Source organism: Archocentrus centrarchus, chromosome 15 (genome assembly GCF_007364275.1).
Source record: "Archocentrus centrarchus isolate MPI-CPG fArcCen1 chromosome 15, fArcCen1, whole genome shotgun sequence".
Classification (NCBI taxonomy): Eukaryota; Metazoa; Chordata; class Actinopteri; order Cichliformes; family Cichlidae; genus Archocentrus; species Archocentrus centrarchus.
This window is the reverse complement of record NC_044360.1, coordinates 18,879,960-18,903,170: the sequence shown is the minus strand read 5'-3', so window position 1 is coordinate 18,903,170 and position 23,211 is coordinate 18,879,960. Positions and strand designations below refer to the sequence as shown.

At 40.8% G+C, this 23,211-nt stretch overlaps 5 protein-coding genes across 5 annotated transcripts; 3 read left to right on the top strand and 2 right to left on the bottom strand.

Moving 5' to 3' along the window:
- Nucleotides 1-1,037: 1,037 nt before the first annotated feature.
- msmb (microseminoprotein beta) lies at nt 1,038-3,051 on the bottom strand. The gene is made up of 4 exons (XM_030747661.1): nt 3,019-3,051; nt 1,728-1,833; nt 1,384-1,486; nt 1,038-1,158 (listed from the first exon to the last, which is right to left on the bottom strand). The coding sequence occupies exons 1-4, from the start codon at nt 3,019-3,021 to the stop codon at nt 1,038-1,040; spliced, it is 333 nt and encodes a 110-aa protein (XP_030603521.1). The 5' UTR covers nt 3,022-3,051.
- Nucleotides 3,052-3,405: 354 nt separating this feature from the next.
- Nucleotides 3,406-11,312, bottom strand: LOC115792957 (sphingomyelin synthase-related protein 1-like). Its single transcript, XM_030747616.1, has 6 exons — nt 11,121-11,312; nt 7,525-8,151; nt 7,274-7,369; nt 7,071-7,188; nt 6,749-6,899; nt 3,406-5,512 (listed from the first exon to the last, which is right to left on the bottom strand). Exons 2-6 carry the CDS (start codon nt 8,145-8,147, stop codon nt 5,208-5,210), a joined length of 1,293 nt encoding a protein of 430 aa, XP_030603476.1. The 5' UTR covers nt 8,148-8,151; nt 11,121-11,312; the 3' UTR covers nt 3,406-5,207.
- A 901-nt stretch (nt 11,313-12,213) lies between these two features.
- Nucleotides 12,214-13,219, top strand: LOC115792981 (dual specificity protein phosphatase 13-like). Its single transcript, XM_030747655.1, has 4 exons — nt 12,214-12,425; nt 12,506-12,720; nt 12,809-13,007; nt 13,143-13,219. Exons 1-4 carry the CDS (start codon nt 12,214-12,216, stop codon nt 13,162-13,164), a joined length of 648 nt encoding a protein of 215 aa, XP_030603515.1. The 3' UTR covers nt 13,165-13,219.
- A 55-nt stretch (nt 13,220-13,274) lies between these two features.
- On the top strand, nt 13,275-14,393 carry LOC115792982 (dual specificity protein phosphatase 13). The gene is made up of 3 exons (XM_030747656.1): nt 13,275-13,552; nt 13,733-13,950; nt 14,046-14,393. Exons 1-3 carry the CDS (start codon nt 13,428-13,430, stop codon nt 14,255-14,257), a joined length of 555 nt encoding a protein of 184 aa, XP_030603516.1. The 5' UTR covers nt 13,275-13,427; the 3' UTR covers nt 14,258-14,393.
- A 1,783-nt stretch (nt 14,394-16,176) lies between these two features.
- Nucleotides 16,177-22,307, top strand: LOC115793590 (uncharacterized). The gene is made up of 10 exons (XM_030748637.1): nt 16,177-16,439; nt 16,660-16,785; nt 16,938-17,179; nt 19,062-19,278; nt 19,385-19,507; nt 19,596-19,813; nt 19,912-20,134; nt 21,413-21,598; nt 21,703-21,926; nt 22,060-22,307. The coding sequence occupies exons 1-10, from the start codon at nt 16,435-16,437 to the stop codon at nt 22,305-22,307; spliced, it is 1,812 nt and encodes a 603-aa protein (XP_030604497.1). The 5' UTR covers nt 16,177-16,434.
- The last annotated feature ends 904 nt before the right edge of the window (nt 22,308-23,211 follow it).

The following is a 23,211-nucleotide window of genomic DNA, read 5'->3' as shown; positions in this document are numbered from 1 at the left end:
TCACAGGTTGTGTTTACAAGAATCTAGCACAAAAATTTCTAAAAACAGGAGAATAGTCCGATATGTGTGTGCAGCCAGTGAGTCTGCTCAGAGACAATTTTCTTTCCTGTTGCCTCCTGCCTGTGAGGATCAGGGTAACGACAGCAGGCACTGTGCAGTGTGCTCAACCTGAGATAAGACTTGTTATCAGCTGGTGGTGTCGGGGATTGTGGGTGACACCTCTCCAGACTACTACAAATGCTGTCATGACGTTTGGTTCTCTTCACATTTCAACACGGTACACAAAACATGAATGCAGCGTTGTTCCCCTGTTTGCGTTCTCTTTTGGATAAATACCACCAGGCATGCATACTGTCAAATGCTTTTGTTTGACTGTATAACTGGAAAAAAAAAAAAAATTGTACAAGAAGAGACCTACAACACACCTGCATACAGTATCTGGACACTGCAAGCTGACAGTGGAGAAGCAATACAGCATTCATTTTGTAAGCTGAATGATTATCAATACTGATTTCCCTCGACAAAGATGATTAATGTATTCAATACATCATTATTGTGCGCTAAAAAGAAACAAAGGACTCACGTGGTGGTTTAGCTGAAAAATTAGTTTCAGTGATGCCAGGATGAGAGCAAAGGATGCTCTGAACAGTTGTGAATCCTCTGGGATTAGAGTTGGAGAAGAAGCTGAACGCAATACCAACCAAAACGTTTGTGTCAGAGGCAGCAGCGAGAGGGGCACGGCTATAATTGGGCTTGGAGCCCCTTCGGGTGCCAGAGACCCCCCCCCCACCAAGGGCTGTGCTCTGCTGTCACACAGTGGTGGATATATTCCATTACATCCTGAAAATGAGAGCTGTTGCAAGTGATGACAAAAAAGACACTGAAGACTCAAGAAGCAGACTTGGAACAGGTTTCTACTTTATTAGTGAAGAGTAAGTTTGATAAAGTGGTAGTTTTTGCTCATCTGTAATTTAAGGTGGCAACACATTGTAGTCTAGTGGATAAAAATCTGGATTTTAGTTGCCTTTAGTTTGTATTCAGACAGGTTTACACTCTTTTGCTTTGTCAGACTTCATCACCACCTTAACAGTGCAGGTCTCCTTATCCACAACCAGCTCACACTCCTCAGGGACATCTACCGTGCCTGCATCGGGGATCCTGAGACACAAAAAGAAAGAAGAAATTTAAATAAAAGTGGCTTTGCTCATTTAGTAACTTTTTAAAAAAAAGATCTGGGATGGGATGGTGGGTAGAGAAGTTGTAAGTTATTGTGGTTAAAAGGGGAATTTAGAGTACATGAAATAAAGCCAAGACAAGAGAAGCTTGTCTGTGTGAAGAAAAAAAATGGTTTAATAATCATAAATAATAAACTGGAAATCTTACTTGCCACAGCAGCTCAAACCTTCGCTTGTACAAGAGCAGTCCATGCAGTCTCTCACCCATTTAGAGCCAAAGCCATGCTGTTTTCCATCCTCATCCACACACCCTACATGTAAAGAAATTAAACCACAGCTCAAAGGAGTTGCTGACTTACTTATCAAGATTTCATAACTCTGCGGTCCTTGATATTTGTGTTTGATTATCTATCAGTGTGTGCATAGGTTTGGTTAAAGGATTAGATATGGGCTAAATGTCTAATGTCTGTCAAACATAGCAAAGAAAAGTTTCCACCTAACCAAATCTGCTGCACTGCTACTGTCTGTTCAAGTGATTGTCATGTGACTCACCTTTTGGAGGGTTTTTCTCATCTTTGACCACTAACTCCTTGAAGAAGCATTTAGAGTGACAGAGGACAACAAGCCCCAGCAGACAGACAAACACATGCAGAGAACGCTGAAAGAGAAGCACGCATGTTAATTTTCATCCTTTTAACACATTTAATATGACAGGAAATTGTCTTTTTCATGTCATCCTTGTCACACAAACAATTATGCAAAAGAGTTTAAAAACCCTCAAAGCACGAACAATGAGGTCTCACTGACATCCTCGGGCAATTTCTAATTCCTTGCATTTTGTTTTGTGGCTATTTGTTATTATTCTAAATGAACCTTATCCATAAGGGTACAATATTTTAATGTTAAATACATTTGTCCATAAAAAACTTCCTTTATAAGGATCCACGGTTTATATTAAATAAAAATGCACCATAAGAGTATCACTTTAGCTACCACCACCTCGACCAACACAAATGTTCAATGGGCATACTGTATATACAGGAACCAAAGGCTTGAAAAGTAAGTGGTACTAAAAAGAAACAGCTGGAAGAACATTTTACAACTAATTAGGTTGACTGGCTACAGGTCAGTAACATGACTGGGTGTAGAAAGAGTATCTTAGACAGGCAGAGTTTCTCAGGAGTAAAGATGGGCAGAGGTTCACCAATCTTCAAAAAAAAAACCTGTGTATACAAATAGTGGAACAATAATGTTCTTCAACATAAAACTGTAAAGACTTTGAGTATCTCATCATCTGCAGTACACAATACCATCAAAAGATTCAGAGAATCTGGAGAAATCTCTGTGCGCAGAGGGACAAGGCTGAAAATCAACAATCAGTACTGAAAGGTAAATACAGGTTTTAGAGCAACATACGTCACAAACGTTTAACTAACATCTTTTCAGGGGAAGCCTTGCATCTTTCAGCAAGTGCTAAACAGCATACTACATCTACTACAACAGCATGACTTCGTAGTAGAAGAATCCGAGTGCTGAACTGGCCCGTCTGCATTTCACCAATCAAAAACATTTGGTGCATCAAGAAAAAAAAGTATGAGTAGCTGTTGTGCAGCTAGAATCCTTTATCAGACGAGAATGGAGCAACATTCCTCTTCAAAAGTCCAGAAGCTGCTCTCCTCACTTCCCAGATATTTATGGGTATATATACAATATATACACTCTGACAAAAACAATATAACAAAAATCTCACATAATTATCCCTGTTTATTACATTTATATTGCACCTCATTTGAAAATGTTACTATGACTTGAGTATATATGAAAGAAAATGTAATATACATACCATCCTCAGATATGTGTCGCAGTCAACAGAGAATCAGTGTGAAAATTCAGTAATTGTGGATTATGGATTGGATACACACTACAGCCCATGCATTATATGGATATGCATGGGTGTGGACCCATGCATATCGCTATGATAATATTTAAATAGGGATGTGGCTTTTATAAAATATTTGTTTTCAGGTGGAGAAGACCAGCAGGCATTTGGGTTATGTTGAAATAGCATATCAAAGACACAAACATTTTCACCAGAGACAGAGATGGTTTGTCTCTTCTCACTAATTAAAACTCAGTGAAAGGGCAGTTAATGGAAACACTCAGTCAGAAAAACAGAAGTTGCTTTCCTTGTCTAGAAACTTTTATTATTGAGCCAAAAGGCAGAGTTGGATTACTTGCACCGAAAAACGATACATATTGTAAACAGTTAAAGAGATAAAGTTTGGCTCAGACATGCCAGAGTAAACATTGCACTTCTGAACCCTTGTTAAACAACTGCTTTTAAACTTTAATCGGTAACAGAGGAAATCTCCACATTTCCACAGTCACCACACAATCAGTGAAAAAGAAATAAACTGTAGAAAACCATGACAGAGTATCAAACTGGGATAAAGAAATGTTTTTGTAAGGGTTAATATGCAAAATATATATTTTTTGCAGTTAATGTTCACATACTGGGCTGAGTTTAACTCTGGATGTGGGAAGCTATGATGTGATGGAGTGAGCTCACTTTAGTGCGAATGAAATACATTATTTTTCTGTTAGTAGAGAGCAGGAAATGTGTTTTTTTTTTGTTTTGTTTTTTTCTGTTGCACATCAAAAGAAACTAGTGCTCCTTTGGTAGCAGCTATCCAACAGGTGTCAAATCTGTTTGCAGCAAAGCCTGAGCGCAGAAGCATCTCTACCGACTCCCAGCAAGTGACAACTCCAGTATCAACCCACAGGTGCCTCACGTCTGATGAGATTTCTGCTGTAAACATCAAGTACCCCCAACAACCCGAACCACCACTGAATCGTAAACAACCCCAAAGTGGAAGGTAAGAATGACAAAAGTGATTATTTCAAGGCAAATCTGTAAAGAAAACAAATGCACTTGCAGCACTTCGGCAACAAATAAATCACATTTCTTTTACTTTGGCAGTGTGCAATTACAGTTAAAGGAACTGCTCAACATTTTTGCAGTCATGTGACATTAATTTGTCTGCCATTTTGGACATGTGATAATGTAAGGCCCTATACCACAGGTGTAGAGAACAGTGACCCAATGGCAACCAGTGGTCATGAGGGGGAAATGTGTATCCCTAAACTGGCTGGTGAAAACTTCCTTGTGATTGTTTTTGTTGTACGTAGTTTGCATGGAAGACACCGACCTGTCTGCAAACACAAACCACAAGCTCACTACTGGGCGGTAGTGAGACTGTAAAAAGTACAACGCAAGCCAGAAACGGAGACCATTTGACTATTTTTGAACCGTGCTGAAAAGTGAGGCACAACTTTCACTTTGAAGGCAAATGTTCACCATTTCCGGTTTGTGTCGCACTTTTCCAAGTTTCACTATCGCTCTGCGATTAGCGCGTGTTTGCAGACACGTTGGCATCTTCCATGCAACCTACAGACGACCACGGCAATCTGTTAGCCAGCAATCACAAGGTGTGACTGATTTCACCCAGTGACAGCCAGCAGCCTCCAACAAACACTCACCAATCGGTCAGGAAATACACATTTCCCCCCCCCACGACCCCAGTCGTATCATGTCCAATATGGCGGACAACTCTCGAGCATGCAAGAAATCTAGCTAGCAGCCAGATAGCTTAGCTTAGCAGAAAGACTGGAAACAACTTCGGGTTTGGTCCAAAGATAAAAAAAACCAAACAACAAATATCCATACACCAGTATGACTACAACTTGATGTTTAAAAAGTTTATTAGCTTAAATGTGCTGGTAGTGTACCTTCAAAGAGAGCTGGGTCAACTTACCCCCTTTCCAGTCTATGCGCTAAGCTTAGCCAACTGTCTATATTTATAAAAAAAAAAAAAAAAAAATCAGCATATTTCCACAATAGTCACTTTAAAAGTGAAATTAGACAAATATAATGTTTTTACAAATACAGTTTTTTTTATATAATAAATTATAAAGTTTTTCACTGAGGCATTAACATAACAGTCCCATACACATTGCTACTGTTATGAGTTTTTATCCAATCAGAGTTTTCATGAAGGCCGGTTTACTGAAAGGCCAGTGATACTGGTTGGGGACGGGTCCATTTACGTTGCATTCAAAAAACGAGAACATGGGGAACCAAATGCGCGCCCTTCGGCTGTGCTGGTAGGCACGGGTGTTGGCTAAGGTGTGGTAGTAGAGGAAGAGGCGGGTGGTGATGTAGAAGGCGATGAACACGTCGATGGAGTAGTGCTCGTGAGCAGCCAGGATGAAGAAAATCCCAAAAAGGTTTAACACCCAGGATATAGTATGAATCAGATTCCAGGTTCGTGGAGTATCTGCAATTAGGAGACATAATTAAAGGACATGTTTATTTAATGTGTATCCGAAACCTGGCACTAGTTTATTTATTTAGTTTATTTCCTACAGTTCATACAAAAAAAATCTACACATTCCTGTTAAGCCTCTCTATGCTTCGCCATGAGTATGATCATATGAATTGTTGTTTTTGGTCCAAACATACCTTTTGAAATTATGGCCAAAAAGTCCAAACCAGGTCTCATCAGGATGCAACACATTTTGCCCACACCACCTTGGTGTGTACTGTTGGAAAATTCAGCCGGGCTTGTAAGAAAAGACTTCCCTTTCTCCAATTTGCCACCCTACCTCATAGCCCGGACATATGACGAATACAGAGATTGTTGTCACATGTAGCACACAACCAGTTCTTGACAGAAATTCCTGCAGCTCCTTTAATGTTGCTGTAGGCCTAATTTATTTTTTCAGGTAATTTTGGAGGGACATTGAGCTCTGTGACATGTTTTCAGCCTTCACTGTGCTTCTTGGTATATTTAATGACTTGGAAATTCTTTTGTATCCTTCTCCTGACTTCATACCTTTCAACAATTAGATCCCTTTGATGATTATAAGCTCTTTGCAGACCATGGATTTTATAAGATGCAACTAAATTAATGTCAGGAAAGTCATTATAGAACTACTGTAACTGATTTCCCTTTAATATGAAATAGTAGTCAGTTAATTAAAATATAAATAAATACATTAAAATATTCATTTTAACTGTGTGTAGACTTTTTATATCTACTATGCATACATGGCCCTTATGCTTTAAGTACCAGTTTAGCCACCAAAATTAATATTAATCCACAGTTTATAATTAACCCCAATAAATGTTATGTTTAATCCTGCTTAAGCAGAATTTGCTAAAAGGTTCAGTGCCCAGCTAATTATATAAAACCCTTAAGGACAAGAAAAACAAAACTATATATTGGTGAGACATTTTAAGACATGTCTCTACATTAGTACCAATGGGTTTGGGGCCGAAGAGCACAGATAATGGAGAAATCAGAAAGGACTGAGAGCTATATAGTCATAGTTGGACCACATGATTTTTTTTCATTATGTCCTGATATGTGAAACCTTAGAATTGAAAGAGGATGTACTTTCCTTTAATCATGACTGCAGCTTCTTTTCTACTAGGAAAAATACAACGGCTCTAACAAGAAAGTATATTCTCCCTAAACTAATTGAAGGCCAGTAAAAGAATGAATCCTCACATTCAGTCACAAAGAAGTTGAGCATCGTGATGACAACAGTGTGCCCGCTGAACATGTAGTCTCCACAGGTTTGCACGCCTGTCAGAGTCATCCCAAATCCACTCCAGATTGCTAGTGCCCTCTGAATCTTTCCCCAGCTATCGCCATACGTCTGAGGGACAGAAGAACTCCAGTAATCAGTCATGGTGTGAATCACACTGGCAGCTGTTTATTAGTTATCACAGCAGTAGAGCTGAGTGAGCAAATAAAATATAACACTGCAAACAGCAATGAGAATAAAAAAAAAATAGATATTAAAAAAAACTACTCCAGTGCTTCCCACCTTGCTGGCACACTTTAGGTGCTGCCCCGGCACAGAGAGCGAAGTGGCAAACATGGTGCAGCAACGAAGCAAAAACACAGTTCCCATTAAAGAGCACAGACGTCTGAAGAGAATGGACCTGAAACGCAGACATAAACGCAACTTTATTACAGTTTAATGTGAGGGCAGCAGCTGGAACTATGCAAATAGGAACTGTGGACTACCTGTGTTTGTGAAGGAGCAGGATCAACAGAAACATGTAACATAAGATGAGGCCACAAGCTTCAGCCATGGCAAAAGCCCAAGGAATTCTGGGTACACTGTTAAGAGCACAAAAAACATCAATATCAGCAGGTAGATAAGATATGAGCACAGCTCGATGTGTACATGAACTATGGAGCTCAAGTTGCTCAACAATCCCTGGAATCATCATATAGATACTTATCAGTGCAAAACAGCACATGCAAGCTTGTACCTGTCCAGGAATATATCAGGCAGGGGTGGGTATGTCCTCATGTCCGGGACACGCTCGTGTACGATGACCATGACGAACGATGTGAATCCAAACACCAGAAACACATATATGGAACTGATGACTGTTTTCCAAACCTCTGGGTCCAATCTACCAGCTAAGTGCTGCCTACATCTCCCGTTGGAGTGTGTGTGACACAACACCTCTCCTGAGTTGTATGCAGATCTACTGCTGTTCCTCAGCCGCAGCTCAGACCCATTACACAAGCGATCACCTCCATTACAGCCCCCGTCAGCGCCATCGCAGCTCCGTTTGATCCCCGCAGTGCCCACAGAGAGCCCGACGGGAAGACTGTCCGAGGGTGCAAGACCCAGCTCCTCCAGCTGGGCCTGGTTTTTTATCTGGAGCCGGCGGAGGGCTATGGTTAGCCTTTTGATGTCTCCCAGCACCGTGAGGCCCAGAGGAGGACCCCGCAGGTCAGCCTCAGTCAGAGCCAGCAGACTGAGGCCGTCCAGGCGGTGCTGTGTGCACAATAACTCCACATACTGTCCAAAACCTTCTTCCTGCAGCCACTGGGCCACCTGATTACAGCTCCAGGCACTCACGCTGTACTCCGACAGTGCCATTATGCTGCAGAGACAAACACTGTTAAAGAATGCAGGGTACGACAAAGATAAAAATAACTTAGATTTCAGATGCAACCAGGGGGAGAGTGATGATTACACGCACACACACTGACATTCAGATTGATCAAAGGCTGCTGTAATTCTCTAATGATTGATAATTAAGTGCCACTTCCTCCTCCCTGTGTTTTCATCACTTGATTTAATAACTCTTCACTCCCATTGCTTTAATGCAAAACTGCCTGAAGCTCACCAACTGGCATTTGTACTCTATTTGCATGAAAATGAATACAAGTACTTTCTCCACTGTTCATATCAGACAGGGCTGCAGTTATATAAATTATTCATTAAATTTTCTGAATATTCTCCATAGTGTAGTGGTTTACACATTTGAGCCAACACTTCCTGGTAGAAAACACAAATCCCTTTAGTGCATCAGGAAGATCATCCGGCATGCAAATCTGCCCAATCAAATATGCAGAGATACCCGCTGTGGCGACCCTTTCTGAAAGAGAGAGCAGCCAAAAGTAGCTTCTTTATTCTCCAATCTATTCTTTTTCTGGGCATGAAATCTGATAGAAAACAGGAATAGACCCAGCAGCATGTCAAATATCTTATAACAAAATAGTAGAGTACCCAAAGATTCAGTCAAACAGAGAAGAGCTCCACTGTGAGTGCAGCTCACTTCATGCAACTAAATAAGAGCAAATTTCTACAAAGGGTCTGAGTTATTGCTTTAACAAATATATTGTTTGGAGGTTGGTTGTTTTGTTTTTCTTCCCCCTGGATCAACACATCCAGTTACAATATCTCCAGAACTGACATTTTCAATTCAGCTGTCCTAAGACTGCAGCTACTTTGATCATTTAGAGACTGCTACCTGGACAAAATATGTCATTTCAAGATCACCCTGGGTTCTGGCAAATTGTCATTGGCATGCTTTACAGTTCAGCCACATTTTAGAGTCATTTTAACAAATACAAAGAGTCATCATTAGTTGTTATCTTTAAACTAATTCACCTCCTGTGGCTGATCAGGATGCAGTTGGTGCAGAGGTAATTAGCTGAGGGGTTGGGTGCCTGCGTGTGCTCTTATACAGTGAAACCCTGCAGTGCACAGTGCAGCTTGCTTAGCTGTAATGCATCATCTGTGTTCAGGTCAGTGACTGTACAGCAGCACAAAGGCTCACACAATGAAGATAGACTGACACAGCGTCCCACCTAAAGCAGGAATTCAAACCCCAAACAGCGAGTCACTAAATATATTCCATCAAACAAGCACAGCAGACAAGCTGCTGATGAATCACTCATCTTTGCTTTGCCGTGCAGTTCATCCAGTTTTGCCCTTTGAACTTCTGACAAGCTCACCACTATGCTTGCACTCCAAAGGTCTGCAAGTTCAACCAACACGACTGTTTAGTTTATTTATTTATTAATTATTAAAACTAGGTTTAAGCTCAGAGGGGACCGGGCTTTTGCAGTGGCAGCACCAAATCTCTGGAATGATCTGCCACTGCATATTAGACAGGCCTCATCACTCGTGCATTTTAAATCACTTTTAAAAACTCACCTTTTTTCTTTGGCTTTTAACACTAATTAAACACTGACACTGTGAGCTGGGTTTTTTTTTCTTTGTTTTGTTTTTAAATGTAATTTTCAAGTATTTTAATGCATTTTATTGAGCTGTTTTATGTATATTATTGTTATATTGTACAGCACTTTGGACCCTGTGGGTGATTTTAAAGCGCTTTATAAATAAAATTGGATTGGAATTATTGCCATATACAGGTAAAAATGGCGCATCATTATCACCAATGAAAAACCCAGACCCAGGCCCCTCAATATTTCACATAAAAAACAAACGCACACAAACTAACACTTAAATAAATAAAACAGAAAGTAAACTATATAAAATGACAAAAAAAAAGAGACTATATACAGATAGAATAAATATACAGAGTACTAAAATAAATTTTAAAAAATTACTGTAATAGCTGTAGTGCAAGGTAATGGTGTATACATGTACAATATGCACAATGATTGTGCAAAATGTTGTGTATATATAAACTATCTGTGCAACCTGTCCAGTACTTCAGCAGTGCAGTAGCCTGATGGCTTGTGGGTAGAAACTGTTCCTGAATCTGCTGGTGCGGACCAGCAGGACTGCAGTACTGTTGTGATGGCCTTCATGCTGACTGGACACTAGTCAGCTCCCAACCAAACATACAAAATCCAGAAATAATTTGTTTTACCATAATGTTGAACAGGTGCATCGTGGAGGTGACTGGTTGAATGATTAATTGATTAATCGGTTAGCAGATGAGAATAAAATGAACTGATAATTAAATCACTTTTAGCTGAAAAGAGTTAATGCTGATCTAATAACCACTTAACCCTTTATGATGCATTCAAGTTGGAATTTTATTGCTGTACTGGATTCTAGCCTTAAAGATTTTGTTGGCGTTTCTGAGTTGCGCCTTCAGACTGACAGCCACACCTAGTATGACATCACCCCCCTGACAGTGGTTCAGTTTGGCAGTGAAAGCTGCCACTAGTCAAAACGCCTGAAACCCAAAGCAGCTCACTCTCCAGGGTGTGTGCAAATCTGCTCCCTCAAAAAGAAATTAGGTTATTAATAACTAGACTCTAGATTTTACTGCCAACATCACGCAGCTTCTCTGCCCTGAAGCTTTACTTGGGATATAAAAGTGCAATGTCAGCTTGTTTGGCTGGCTTACAGTGAGTCACAGTCAGGCAGCAGCGCACAGCTGTGTGTATATAAGAGAGAGAGAGAGAGACAAAGAGCTCATAGTGTCTTCACCGCGGTGCCACAATGTAACGTCAGAACGCAACATTTCACCAGAAGTTCAACAACTTTCTTCACGTAAACAAACAAACAAACAAACAAAAAAAAAAAGCAGAAGAGCAAACAAGTCACAGGAAGTGCAGTTTATTACCCAATGATCGCCTCACTTACCAAACATCCACTGTCGCTGTGCTGCCACCCGGTGCAGATGAGCCGTCTGTTTACTCCAGCGCTCGTAGGAGTACTTCACGGCCAACATGCTTCTGACTACTAAGCAACACCAAACAGGAAGAGGCAACAACAAACAAAAGAAGTTGAGAGGAGCAGGAGGCCTCGTACAGGACTGCAGCTAAAAGGACACTGACATCTGCTGGTTACAATTTGGAAAACCTGCAATCTGATTACAGGTAATGTTCTACATCTTTAATTAATTATCTCTTACTGCTTTGCTGTGATTTTCTTTCTTAGTGCAGTATTTTCATTTTTACCTTTTCATTACTTTAAAAAAAAAAAAAGTCTTAACCCTCAAATTATTTTACCCACTAAAATGCCCTAGGATCATAGTTATATGTTATACAGGAGTATTTCCTTTTGTATTTCTCATGTTTATGTTTGTTTCTTTATCTATCAACAGAACTTAATGTATGTTCAAGTAAAGTATTTGTTAGAGTTTGCCATCATTAAACAAGAAAATATAGATGAATTGGGCTGTTTTCATTGTCATTTTGGGCATTAAACGTCAGCCTTGAGGCATCTGCAGTGGTAAGCCTTGCGACTCTAGGTCTGTTACCCATGGTTCACTGGAAAACATTAATGTGGTGATTACAAGGAAGAAAAAGTAATAAAAACTAAGCCTATAATGTTAAAACTTATACATATACAGTCAGTGCTACACCAATTATTTATTATATTTACTGTTATATATATATATATATATATATATATATATATATGTAGCTCTGATGTTTTATTGTTTTCTCTTATCCATAGTAATTTCTGCTGTCTACAGAGAGTTGAATTTGGGTTACTAATCCATCTGCCATGACTGCAAGGCAACCCTTGTTCTTTTTAAAAGTGCTACATAAATTAAAGTGACTTGACTGAGAGCCGGTGCCAGTGTGTGCACCTGTTTTTGACAGTCAGAGGCTGGGTGAGGCAGAACTGCTGCTGAAAGAGTGCGCTGAAATTGAAGACAACAGAGTGCAGCTTGATTTTCATTTTGGGTAAAGAAAACAGTAGACCGTCTGTCACTGTAAACTTTGCAATGACAGACAGAAAGTCCTCCTCAGGTGCTGCCACAGGGGTGATATGTGATGCACAAGATTTGGAGCCAGAACGGGAGAAGTGTGTGACAGGGGACTCAAAGAGAAAGTGGGTGATCCCATCTCTCCAGGAGCTGGAGGAGGTTTTACATTCAGCTCCACGCTCCTGTCGACATGGAGACGAGGTGTGGCCGAACCTTGTTCTGGGAGACATGTGAGTATCGTGAGCTCGATTTGAATTCATGTACAGCCATCTTGATTTTATTCATGTGTTATATCTGGTGTTTATGTCAGGTTTATGTCTCATGACAAGTTTGGGCTCTACCAGCTGGGCATCACTCATGTGCTGAATGCCTCACATGGTAAACTCTGCTGTAAGGGTAGTGATGATTTCTATGGAACAACAGTGAAATACTACGGCGTCCCTGCCAACGACCTCCCAACATTTGACCTCTCACCATATTTCTACCCTGCTGCTGAGTTTATTCACCAGGCTTTGACATCAGGAGGTACAGCAAGCAGGTTTTCAGAGAGGACACCGGGATGATACAGATCTGTATTTTCATTATTTTTGTTTCTGCCCTTTGTGATTTTCAGGGAGAGTCTTTGTGCACTGTGCTGTGGGTGTGAGTCGTTCAGCTGCATTGGTCCTAGCCTACCTGATGATTCATCATCACCTCAGTCTGTTGTCCTCTATACATTGTGTGCAGCAGAAGCGCTGGATTTTCCCTAACAGAGGCTTCTTGCGACAGCTTATAGGCCTGGACCAAAAGCTGCAGGATGATGCTTTAAATGAGCCAAAATAAGAAAGCAACAAACAGTCTGTGTTTCCCATAAATGTGTCTCCATTTCCACCATTTATTGTATGCATAAACCAAAGTGCTCAGCTTTATTCACTCCCCTCCCCTGTCCTCTTCTAATGTGACATCAGTGGTATCAGAGCGAGCTCCTGAATTCTCCCCCTGGGTTTTTAGCATCAGTGAACAGACCAATCAATGCTACAGCATTACAACATTAAATAACTACATCCAGACAGTCGGAGAGAACACACTGAACACAGACACAGAGAGCTAATTTTGGAGCCAAGCAGCATTCAAACAACCACCTGCTCATGCCTCTCACCGAGCTGTAGACTTCGGCGGTGAGGGGGACGGTGGGCACAGACAGCCGGAGCAGTGTGGGGGTGTGCTGAAGGAGCGCTCTACGTCCAGGGAGAATGTCAAGGAGCAAAGAGCTACAGGACCTGCTGCTCATTAAAGAACTGGAGGTCATCTTGGATTCCTGCTCCGTGGGGCTCACACCGGTGGATGAAGTCTGGCCCAACCTGTACATAGGAAATGTGTGAGTGTGTTGCATTTGTAGGCAGAAACATCTTTCTGAGTTCTGCTTGAGAGAAATGCCTGTTAAAGTGCAGAACTTGTACGCCTTGTACATTTAAGTTATTTAGCTATTTAGCATTTATAGGCACTATATAAACATGGCACTGTTTTACTTTTTGTCTCTCTTTCTGTGTGTCTTCAGGGCTGTAGCACAGAACAGAAAGACATTACAGAAGCTCAGCATCACTCATGTCCTGAACGCAGCGCACGCCAAGCAGGGCAGCATCGGTGACCAGAGTTTTTACGGGAACACCTGCGTTTACTTTGGCATCCCAGCAGAGGATTCAGAGCACTTTGACCTCAGTCAGTACTTCAAACCTGCAGCTGATTTCATACACAAAGCCCTGATGAGCAAAGATGGTAAAATGAATGTAAATATTATGGTGTATTTTTTTTTTCAAATGCAGTCCCCCAATTTTTTATCTTCCCTTCACATTTTCCTTCCATCTCCAAAGGCAAAGTGCTGGTGCACTGCATCATGGGCGTGAGCAGATCGGCCACTTTGGTCCTAGCATACCTGATGTTGTGGCAGCGTCTTTCTCTGAGAGATGCTCTGAGGCATGTCGTCCAAAAACGAGCCATTTACCCCAACCGGAACTTCCTGGCCCTCCTCCTCAAGCTGGATGAACAGCTGACACGAAAAAGGAGGTTGTGTCCTATTCTCTGACACCCTTCGTTCTCACTGCTCCTTCATTTGATTAATCAAGACCTCTCTATATGTAATACACCACTCTGATTGGTGATGGAGTAGTTTGTAAATATGATGTGTAATCAGATTTTGTTTGATGTAGTTGCGGGTGTAATGAGTGAATTTTAATATATATATATATATATATATATATATATATATATATATATATATATATATATATATATATATATATATATATATATGGAGGTTGGCTGCTTCCTTTGTACAATCCAATAGCAGCAATGCTCACACTGAGACTTTCTGTTCTTCTTCAATCAAATGTTGGTTTGTTTCTTTTGGTTTGTTTTCATATTCAAATCATATTCAAATGTTCTCTGTGAGTGTGAAGAGTCTTGCTCACAAGTTTCTGTAAATACAATTTTGTGAAACCCACTGATGTTTTACCAGATCTCACTGAAATGTTTTGGTTAGATGGATATGAAAAGAGAAGTACACTGCAATTTTAGATATGCTGTAAAGTATGTACATCAGACTTCTCATAAGATTTAACCTTGAACAATTTTCTTGGTAAGATATGCCCTTCCTTAATCGAGGATTCCTCAAATAAAAGAATCAGTTCTTTGTTTCATTTTGCTTTTGTGAAATTACCAAGATCTCGTTTAACACTCCCTAATTATTCTGACAAAAACAGGCTTTATTATTGAGCTATATATCTTAATGCATTCATCTTGACAACAGAAAGTATTCGTCCCCTTCCTTCAGATCTGCCTCAACCCCATAAAGCCTAAATATTGAAATATTTGCCAGAAAATTAAAATTTTTGTAAATTGTGTTTATTGTACCTTCTTCATGGATTCAACAAGCTGCTGGAAACATTTTCCTCATAGACTTTGGGCCATATTGACATGATAGCATCACATAGTTGCTGCAGACCCGTTGGCTGCACATCCATGATATGAATCTCCCGATCTACCACAACCCAAAGGTCCTCTATTGGACTGAGACTGAGACTGTGGAGGCCCATTTGAGTACAGTGACCTTAGTATCAAGAAACTAGTTTTAGATTATTTGATCTTTGTGGTATGGTGTATTATCCTGCTGGAAGCAGCCATCAGAAGATGGATACACTGTGGTCATAATGGAATGGTCATGATCAGTAACTATACTCAGGTAGGCTGTAGCACTTAAATGATGATCATTTGGTACTATGGGGGCCAAAAATGTGCTAAGGAAATATCTTTCCCATCATTACACCACCACCATCAACCTGAACTGTTGATACAAGGCAGGATGGATTCATGCTGCATCCAGGAGGCAGTTTAAAGGCTAATTGATAGAATTTGCTAGGGTGAGTGTCTGGATTGACTGGAGGTTTATTACCACTGGGGGTTTAGTGTCCAGCAGGCAGAGTGAACCTTGGGCAACCGGGGAGGGGTGGGGGGTAGAAAAAGGTTAAACTAACAAGAAACAAACTCAGCTTGAATAAAGTGGGTTGCGATGGAAAGCTGAGGTAGATCTAGTGCTTAGGGTTCATTGGACGATGAGGTGTAGGCGTGCCATCAGGGGGTTGCTCAGGAGCAGGAAGGAGGGGCAGCACCCACAAGTCACAGAAATACACAACAGGCAAACGACCTGAAAGAAAATGTAGCATGAGGAAAGTGAGGTCCACTATCACTGTTCCACTTCAGACTTACAAATTTTTACTGTATCCCCTAGGGTCATGTGTTTTTCCTTTTTTTCTAATTAGTTGTTTTATAGTAAACAGCCTAATTCAGTATCAAAGGCAGCTAAAGCTAACAAATGACTGGTGAATGTCACCCACAGCTCCGGTCATATCTCTTAAAGGGGCAGAGCAGCAGGCTTTACTCTGCACCAGGGTAGCAACACAGATGCATGCAGTGCAGCCCTGTGTTACATAACAGTCAACAGTCATCATGGAAACATGTGAGCCAATGTTAAAGTTCACTGGATAAGGCACATGCTTGTCCATAAGGACAAAACTTCAGGGATGCATTCAACCTGAATAAAATATCTTTTTAAGTGCCTGAACAGTGAACACAGTATATCGGATGACTTTGTCACTTTTGAGTGTATGATTACAGAGTTATAAAAGGAAACGGCTGCAGCTATGTGTGGCTGTGATGGATAAATAAGAGTGGGCAGAGTGGGAGAAGAGACCGAACCGCCTTGAAATGAGGTAAGTTCATATGATTCATGCTAGTTTGGGGAAAGAAGGCAGGTGTGGTTTCTTGAGAAAAGCTCACTCTGAGATTTGTGTATTGTTAACAGAAGCTGGAATGACTAAGAGGTTTACATAACAAACTGCTAACATTTACAGTGAAGGGTTAATAAATGGCATTTGTGTGTGTGTGTGTGTGTGTGTGTGTGTGTGTGTGTGTGTGTGTGTGGCAGTACAGTATGTCTCATAGGGATCCTCCATATGAACCTCCCTCTGTCTCAGAGCTGCAGGAGCTTCTGCTCACTGACAGACGACCCACTGGACATGTCAATCAAGTCTGGCCTAACCTTTACATAGGCAACGAGTATGCACACACACACACACACACACACACACACACACACACACACACACACACACACACACACACACACACACACACACACACACACACACACACACATATTGATAAACATTTGTCACTCATGCAGGAGTGAGTGTGCTATTGTGTTTCAGGGTAGCTGCTCGTGACAAGGGCACCCTTCACAGTCTGGGCATTACTCACATTGTAAATGCTGCTCATGGACCCCCCAACCCAGGCCCTGGGCTCTATTTCTGTGTCAACACCGGCCCACGTTTCTACAGAGACATGGCAGTGGATTATTATGGGGTGGAAGCTGATGATGCAATAGACTTCATCCTCAGTCCTTTCTTCTATCCAACAGCGAGATATATCAGAGCTGCACTGGCCATGGGAGGCAAGTCAGCAGACTTACAGTGTGGTTGGATTTAATCTCAGTGCCACTTTTTTTGTTTTTTACATGCAGCCACACCTAACGAAACTAAATCTTATTCCATGATGCCTATGATGGTCATAGTTTCTTGAGACTGTTATAATCAAAACAGGATTCTTGTTTGTCTTGATTCTTGTTTAATTAGATGTGTAGAATGATATCAGCTGAGCCATCAGTTGATGTGGGCTGGCATTGGTATTAGTTCATCTACCAGGACTTAGTTCATCTTCATGCCCTGCCTAAACTAAGACTATGCTCAATGAGGTCATAGCAGATGATGTTTCATATGTTCTGCCGCCCTCATGTGAAGAACAAAAAAAGAAAAAATCTCTCAGTATAATAATAATAATAATAATAATAATAATAATAATAATAATAATAATAATAATAATAATAATAATAATAATAATAATAATAATAATAATAACTATAATGCAAATGTATAACATTTATCAAGAACTGAGTATTATGAGCTTGGTAAACATAGAGGACTCCATCATTTTGTACAGGCATATAGATATGAGTCACTAAATATACAGTGCTGTGAAAAAGTACTTACCCACTTTCTGAATTTCTTTTAGCATATTTGTCACACTAACGTGCTTCAAATCATCAAACAAATATTAATGTTAGAAAAAAAGGCTATCCAAACCTACCTGGAGGGTTTTCTAGCATTAACTGTCTGTTTAAAGTCATCTCAATCAGGTTTAAGTCCAGACTTTGAGTAGACTGCTCCAAAAACTTCATTTAGTCTGTTTTAGCCATACAGAGCTGGACTTGCTGGTATGTTTTAGATCACTGTGTAATCAAAGTGTGCTTGAGCTTCAGGGGACAAAATGATGGCCGGACATTCTTCTTCAGGATTTTCTGGTAGAGAGCAGAATTCATGGTTCCAATTATGGCAAGTCGTCCACGTCCTGAAGCAGCAAAGCAGCCCTAGACTGTCACACTAGCACCACATGTGACTGTTGGTATGATGTTCTTTTTATGAAATGCTTTGTTAGTTTTACAGCAGATGTAACGGGACTCAAACCTTCCAAAAATTCAGCTTTTGTCTCGTCGGTCCAAAGGTCTTGGGGATCATTGAGATCATTTTTTTTGGCAAATATGAGCGTAGTCTTCATGTTCTTTTTGTTCAGCAGTGGTTTATTCCTTGGAACTCTCCATGGATGCCATTTTTGCCAAGTTTCTTTCTTATTGTTGAATCATGAACTCTGACCTTAACTAGGACAACTGAGCATTTCTTTAGATGTTGTTCTGGATTCTTTTTTTACCTCCTGGATTCGTCATTGATGCGCTCTTGGAGTAATTTTGGTAGGCCGGCCACTCCTGGGAAGGTTCACCACTGTTTCATGTTTTCTCAATTTGTGGATAATGTCTCTCACTGTGGTTCACTGGAGTCCCACAGCCTTAGAGATGGCTGTGTAACCCTTTCCAGACTGAGATGCCAGTGACTTTGTTTCTTTAGATCGTGGCATGATGTGTTGCTTTTTTGAGATCTTTTAACCTACTTCACTTTGTCAGACAGGTTCTATTTAAGCGATTTCTTGATTGAATAGTTCTGGCAGCAATCAGGCCTGGGTCTGTGAAAATGTCACTAATCACAGTTGATTCATTACTTAACGTTGGGGCGTAGGTAGTAATGAATGAAATCAACATTTAAAAACTGCATTTTGTATTTACTCAGGTATCGTTGTCTAATATTAACATTTGCTTGATGATCTGAAACACGTAAGTGTGTCAAACATGCAAAAAATAAGAAATCAGGAATAGGGGAAAATACTTTTTCACAGCACTGTATATACATATGTGGCATTGAGGTTAACGTGTAACATCTCTGTCCCAGGACGGGTGTTTGTACACTGTCTGATGGGTGTGAGCCGCTCTGCAACCTTAGTGCTGGCCTTTCTGATGATTGTTGAGGGCCTGAGGCTGCAAGAGGCAGTGGCTGCCGTCAGGCCGCATAGAGACATCTGCCCAAACCCAGGCTTCCTGCAGCAACTCCGCAGCCTCGACATCAGCCTGGAGAGGGAGAGAAGGAGACGACGACAGGCCCAAACACTGTAAAGATGCACTCAGTCACTCATAAAGCCATAAACATTGACATATGCATACACATATCCACGCACACACACACACACACACACACACACATGTTTATTGCTACAGAGGTCATTTAGCCCAGCAGGAAGAAACACCATCTCTGACAGAGCTGAGGAACCTTCTTTGGATGAACAGGAAGTCAGTGGCACCAGTCAATCAAGTCTGGCCAAACCTCTACATTGGAAATGAGTGAGTAGAAACGTCTTATTCGGTGTCATGAAATGTATCAAATAAGATATTACAGTAAATCAGTGTGTATGTAATGTGTTTAATCCAGGTCTGTGGCACGAGATAAAACCACACTTTCATCTCTGGGTATAACTCACATACTAAACGCTGCAGCAGGTCGACACCGGATCAACACAGGCCTGCAGTTCTACAGAGACCTCGAAGTGGAATACCATGCTGTTGAAGCTGCAGACCATCCGGAGTTCAACCTCCAGCCTTTCTTCAGCTCTGCCGCACAGTTCATCGACAGTGCGCTGAAGAAAAACGGTCAGAAGCTACACAAACTGATGTGCACACATTTATATGAAATAACTCTTGCATCGCTATCAGGTATTATTAAAAGCACTGATCAAAATGACTTTCAGGGAAGGTGTTTGTTCACTGTGCCATGGGTGTCAGCCGCTCTGGAGCACTGGTTTTGGCGTACCTGATGATCTGCCAGGGCCTGTCGTTAGTGGACGCCATCACTGCTGTGCGTCTGAATCGAGACATCGGCCCCAACTCTGGGTTTTTGGAGCAGCTCAGGCAGCTGGAGCTGAGCCTCAATACACAGAGCAGGAAGATCCCGGAGGAGGACTGTACTGACACGTGATAATGAATACACTCAGGAAAATTTCATTTCTCCCTTGCTGGCCAACCTGTGTTATTTTAATCAGTTTCTATCAAAATAATTAAAACTTAAAAAAAAAATAAAAATCTGTGTTTTATTCATGCCTGCAGAAATAACTCAACACTGACAAATGCTGGTGTATTCTCACACACATTAATGATTTTCTTCTCATGATGCAATGACGCAAGATGCCATCGTACTGAAGAATTGCATTTGTTTCTGTATAGAACAGTGCATGCTGAAGGAAAATAGTTCCTGTCATATTAGAGATCACATATACAGGATCACATAGAGGATTATGAAAGCAGTGAGAAAGCATTTGTTTGTGTGTGTGTGTGTGTGTGTCACGTTGGAGAGGTCAGGTGTTGTAGTCCAACTGCCTAAAAATATCATCTTAAACACTGAGCCTGAGAGAGCAGTTACCATTCCAGATCTGTATTTCAGTCTTCATGCTTCCTCCTGAGGGAGGTCTCTGCTGAGACACACACACATGCACACACACACACGCTCACACATATCCACTGAGGAAAGCGGAGGTCTACGATCCTGCTCAGAGACACATTTGAAAGAGGTGAGTAGTTTGTTTATACTAAAGTACTTAAAAAAAAAAAAATAAATAGTTTTTTTCCCCAGCAGTAGTACTACGAGTTGATCTCACACACCTCATGGCTCATTCCTAACTTCAGTTCACAACATTGTTTTACTCCAGTGTTTCGTAACAATATGCATGAAGGACTTGCTGCAGATGCAACAGAGATGAAGAATAAAGGTACCACTGGAGGGGACCTAAATACTTTTGAAAATGGGTATAATGAATGTGAATTTATTAGCTGAGAGATTTAAATAATAATAGTTTAGATTTCTACTTTGGCTCCCAATATCTCATCTAGTATACTGTTATAAGTTATTATTAATATTTCAAAATCTATCATCAGTTAAGCATCATTGCTTCTTGAAACAAAAATAAAATAATAATATAATGATAATAATAATAATAAAAGAAAATAGATGGGGAAAAGTTCAGTGTTTTGTCCAAATCAGATTTGAAGCTTCGACAAAGTAAAAACAGATGGTTATGTTTGAAAAGATGGAGCCTGTAAATCTTTGCCATCTGATAACTGATATAACTATTCAGGAAAATACTTGACTAAGCTGGGTTCATGGACTCCATAAAAATCACTGGTTTATAGGTGTTAATATTACATCTCAGTGTGCAGCAATTTCAGGGATGTGTGTGTGTTTTGTGGACAGCACAGGAAAACGATGTCCTCGTGTGTGGTAAAGTCCAGAAGCAGAAACCCATACGCAGCTGTTCAGGTGGACCCAGATAGTGATTACATCACTCCAGGAACATTAGATCTGGAGCAGCTGTTTTGGACCGGGACCACAGCTCAGTATACACACATCAACAAGGTCTGGCCAAATGTCTACATTGGGGATGAGTGAGTAAATACTACAGATATCTTTCATTGTACTTATCAGCATGAGATCTGCCGTTATACAACTATTTAGTCAAATGCTGAGTATGTGTGTTGCATAAATACAGGAAAACTGCCCTGGAGCGGCCTGGCCTGCTGGATCTGGGGATTACACATATCCTGAATGCAGCAGAGGGAAAGTGGAATAATGTACTGACTGGTGCTCAGTACTACAGAGACATGGGCATCCAGTACTACGGTGTAGAGGCTGATGACAAACCCACCTTCAACATCTCCCAGTACTTCAGCCCTGCAGCAAATTTCATCCACGAGGCCCTCGCTCACCCACAGAGTAAGTCCTGTGGGACAGTGAGAGACTGTGTGTGTCTGTTTTTGTGCAGAAAACAAAACCTTTGAGTTCATTATCTGGAGGAGAAGCTTGTTTGTTTGTTTCTAATGAACCCATCTATCTTTTCTTTTTCTAGACAAGGTGCTGGTCCACTGTGTGATGGGTCGGAGCAGGTCAGCAACACTAGTCCTGGCATACCTGATGATGAAAGAGAGCTTAACTGTAGTGGATGCTATTGAGCATGTGCGACAGCACCGCTGCATCCTGCCTAACCACGGCTTCTTAAAACAGCTCAGAGCCCTGGACATTGCACTGCAAGAGGAAAGGCTGAGACGAAAGAGAGACATGCAAGACCAACAGGAAACAACAGACAGTGATCTTTGAAAAAATCCTTCAATTTAATGTGTTTTCAAGAATATACATTTTTCTTTTATTATTATATCATTAAATTAATGTTTTCAGTAACTTGGCATCAATCTCATTAAGTTGGCCAATGCTGGTGCTGATCAGACAAAAAGCAAAAATAGTCTAACTCAGTCCATAATGCTGTTTTCATACGGCACAGTACAAAAATCATTCTTTCTGCAAGATTAAAGTGGTCTTGAGCAACAGTTCTCCAGGCTTTCTGAAGGACTTTCAAAGTTTGTTCTTTGGACATTGGCTGCTTTTTCACTCATTTTCAATCCAGTCCTTATACCGGAGCATTTTCAGAGGAGTGTTTTGTGTTTGTTGATCCACTTAACACTGACCTGTGTCATCTCATTCAAGCACAAAAAGGAACCTAACTCAAGAGAGGAACAAGTGTTGCATGTACACATAACAGTCAACTTAGCAAACAATTGGACTTTATCTATATACACTTTTTTTACTTGCAGCCTGTTGCAAATAGACATAATTTGTTTCAATTTTTTTTAGTTGAATCTCCAAAAAACTGTGGTGTTGGGGATTTCATCAAAACTGACAGAATTATGGGCTCAGAAAAGTACCGTCAGATTTTAATCCACCATCCCCCACCATCTAGGAAGCGTCTAATTGGCAACAGCTTCATGTTTTCAGCATGACAATGATCCCAAACATGCTGCCAGTGCAGTCAAAGCATACCTGGATAGTAACACACATGGATTAGCCTCCCCAGAGTGTAGACTCAACATTATTTAGACAGTGTGGGATCATCTTGATGGAGAGGAGAACAAGACAGCCAATATAATAATAAGAGCTTTGAATGTCTTCCAAGCAGCCTGGAGAACTATTCCTGAAGACCAACAGCACACGGAGTGAATTTGTCACC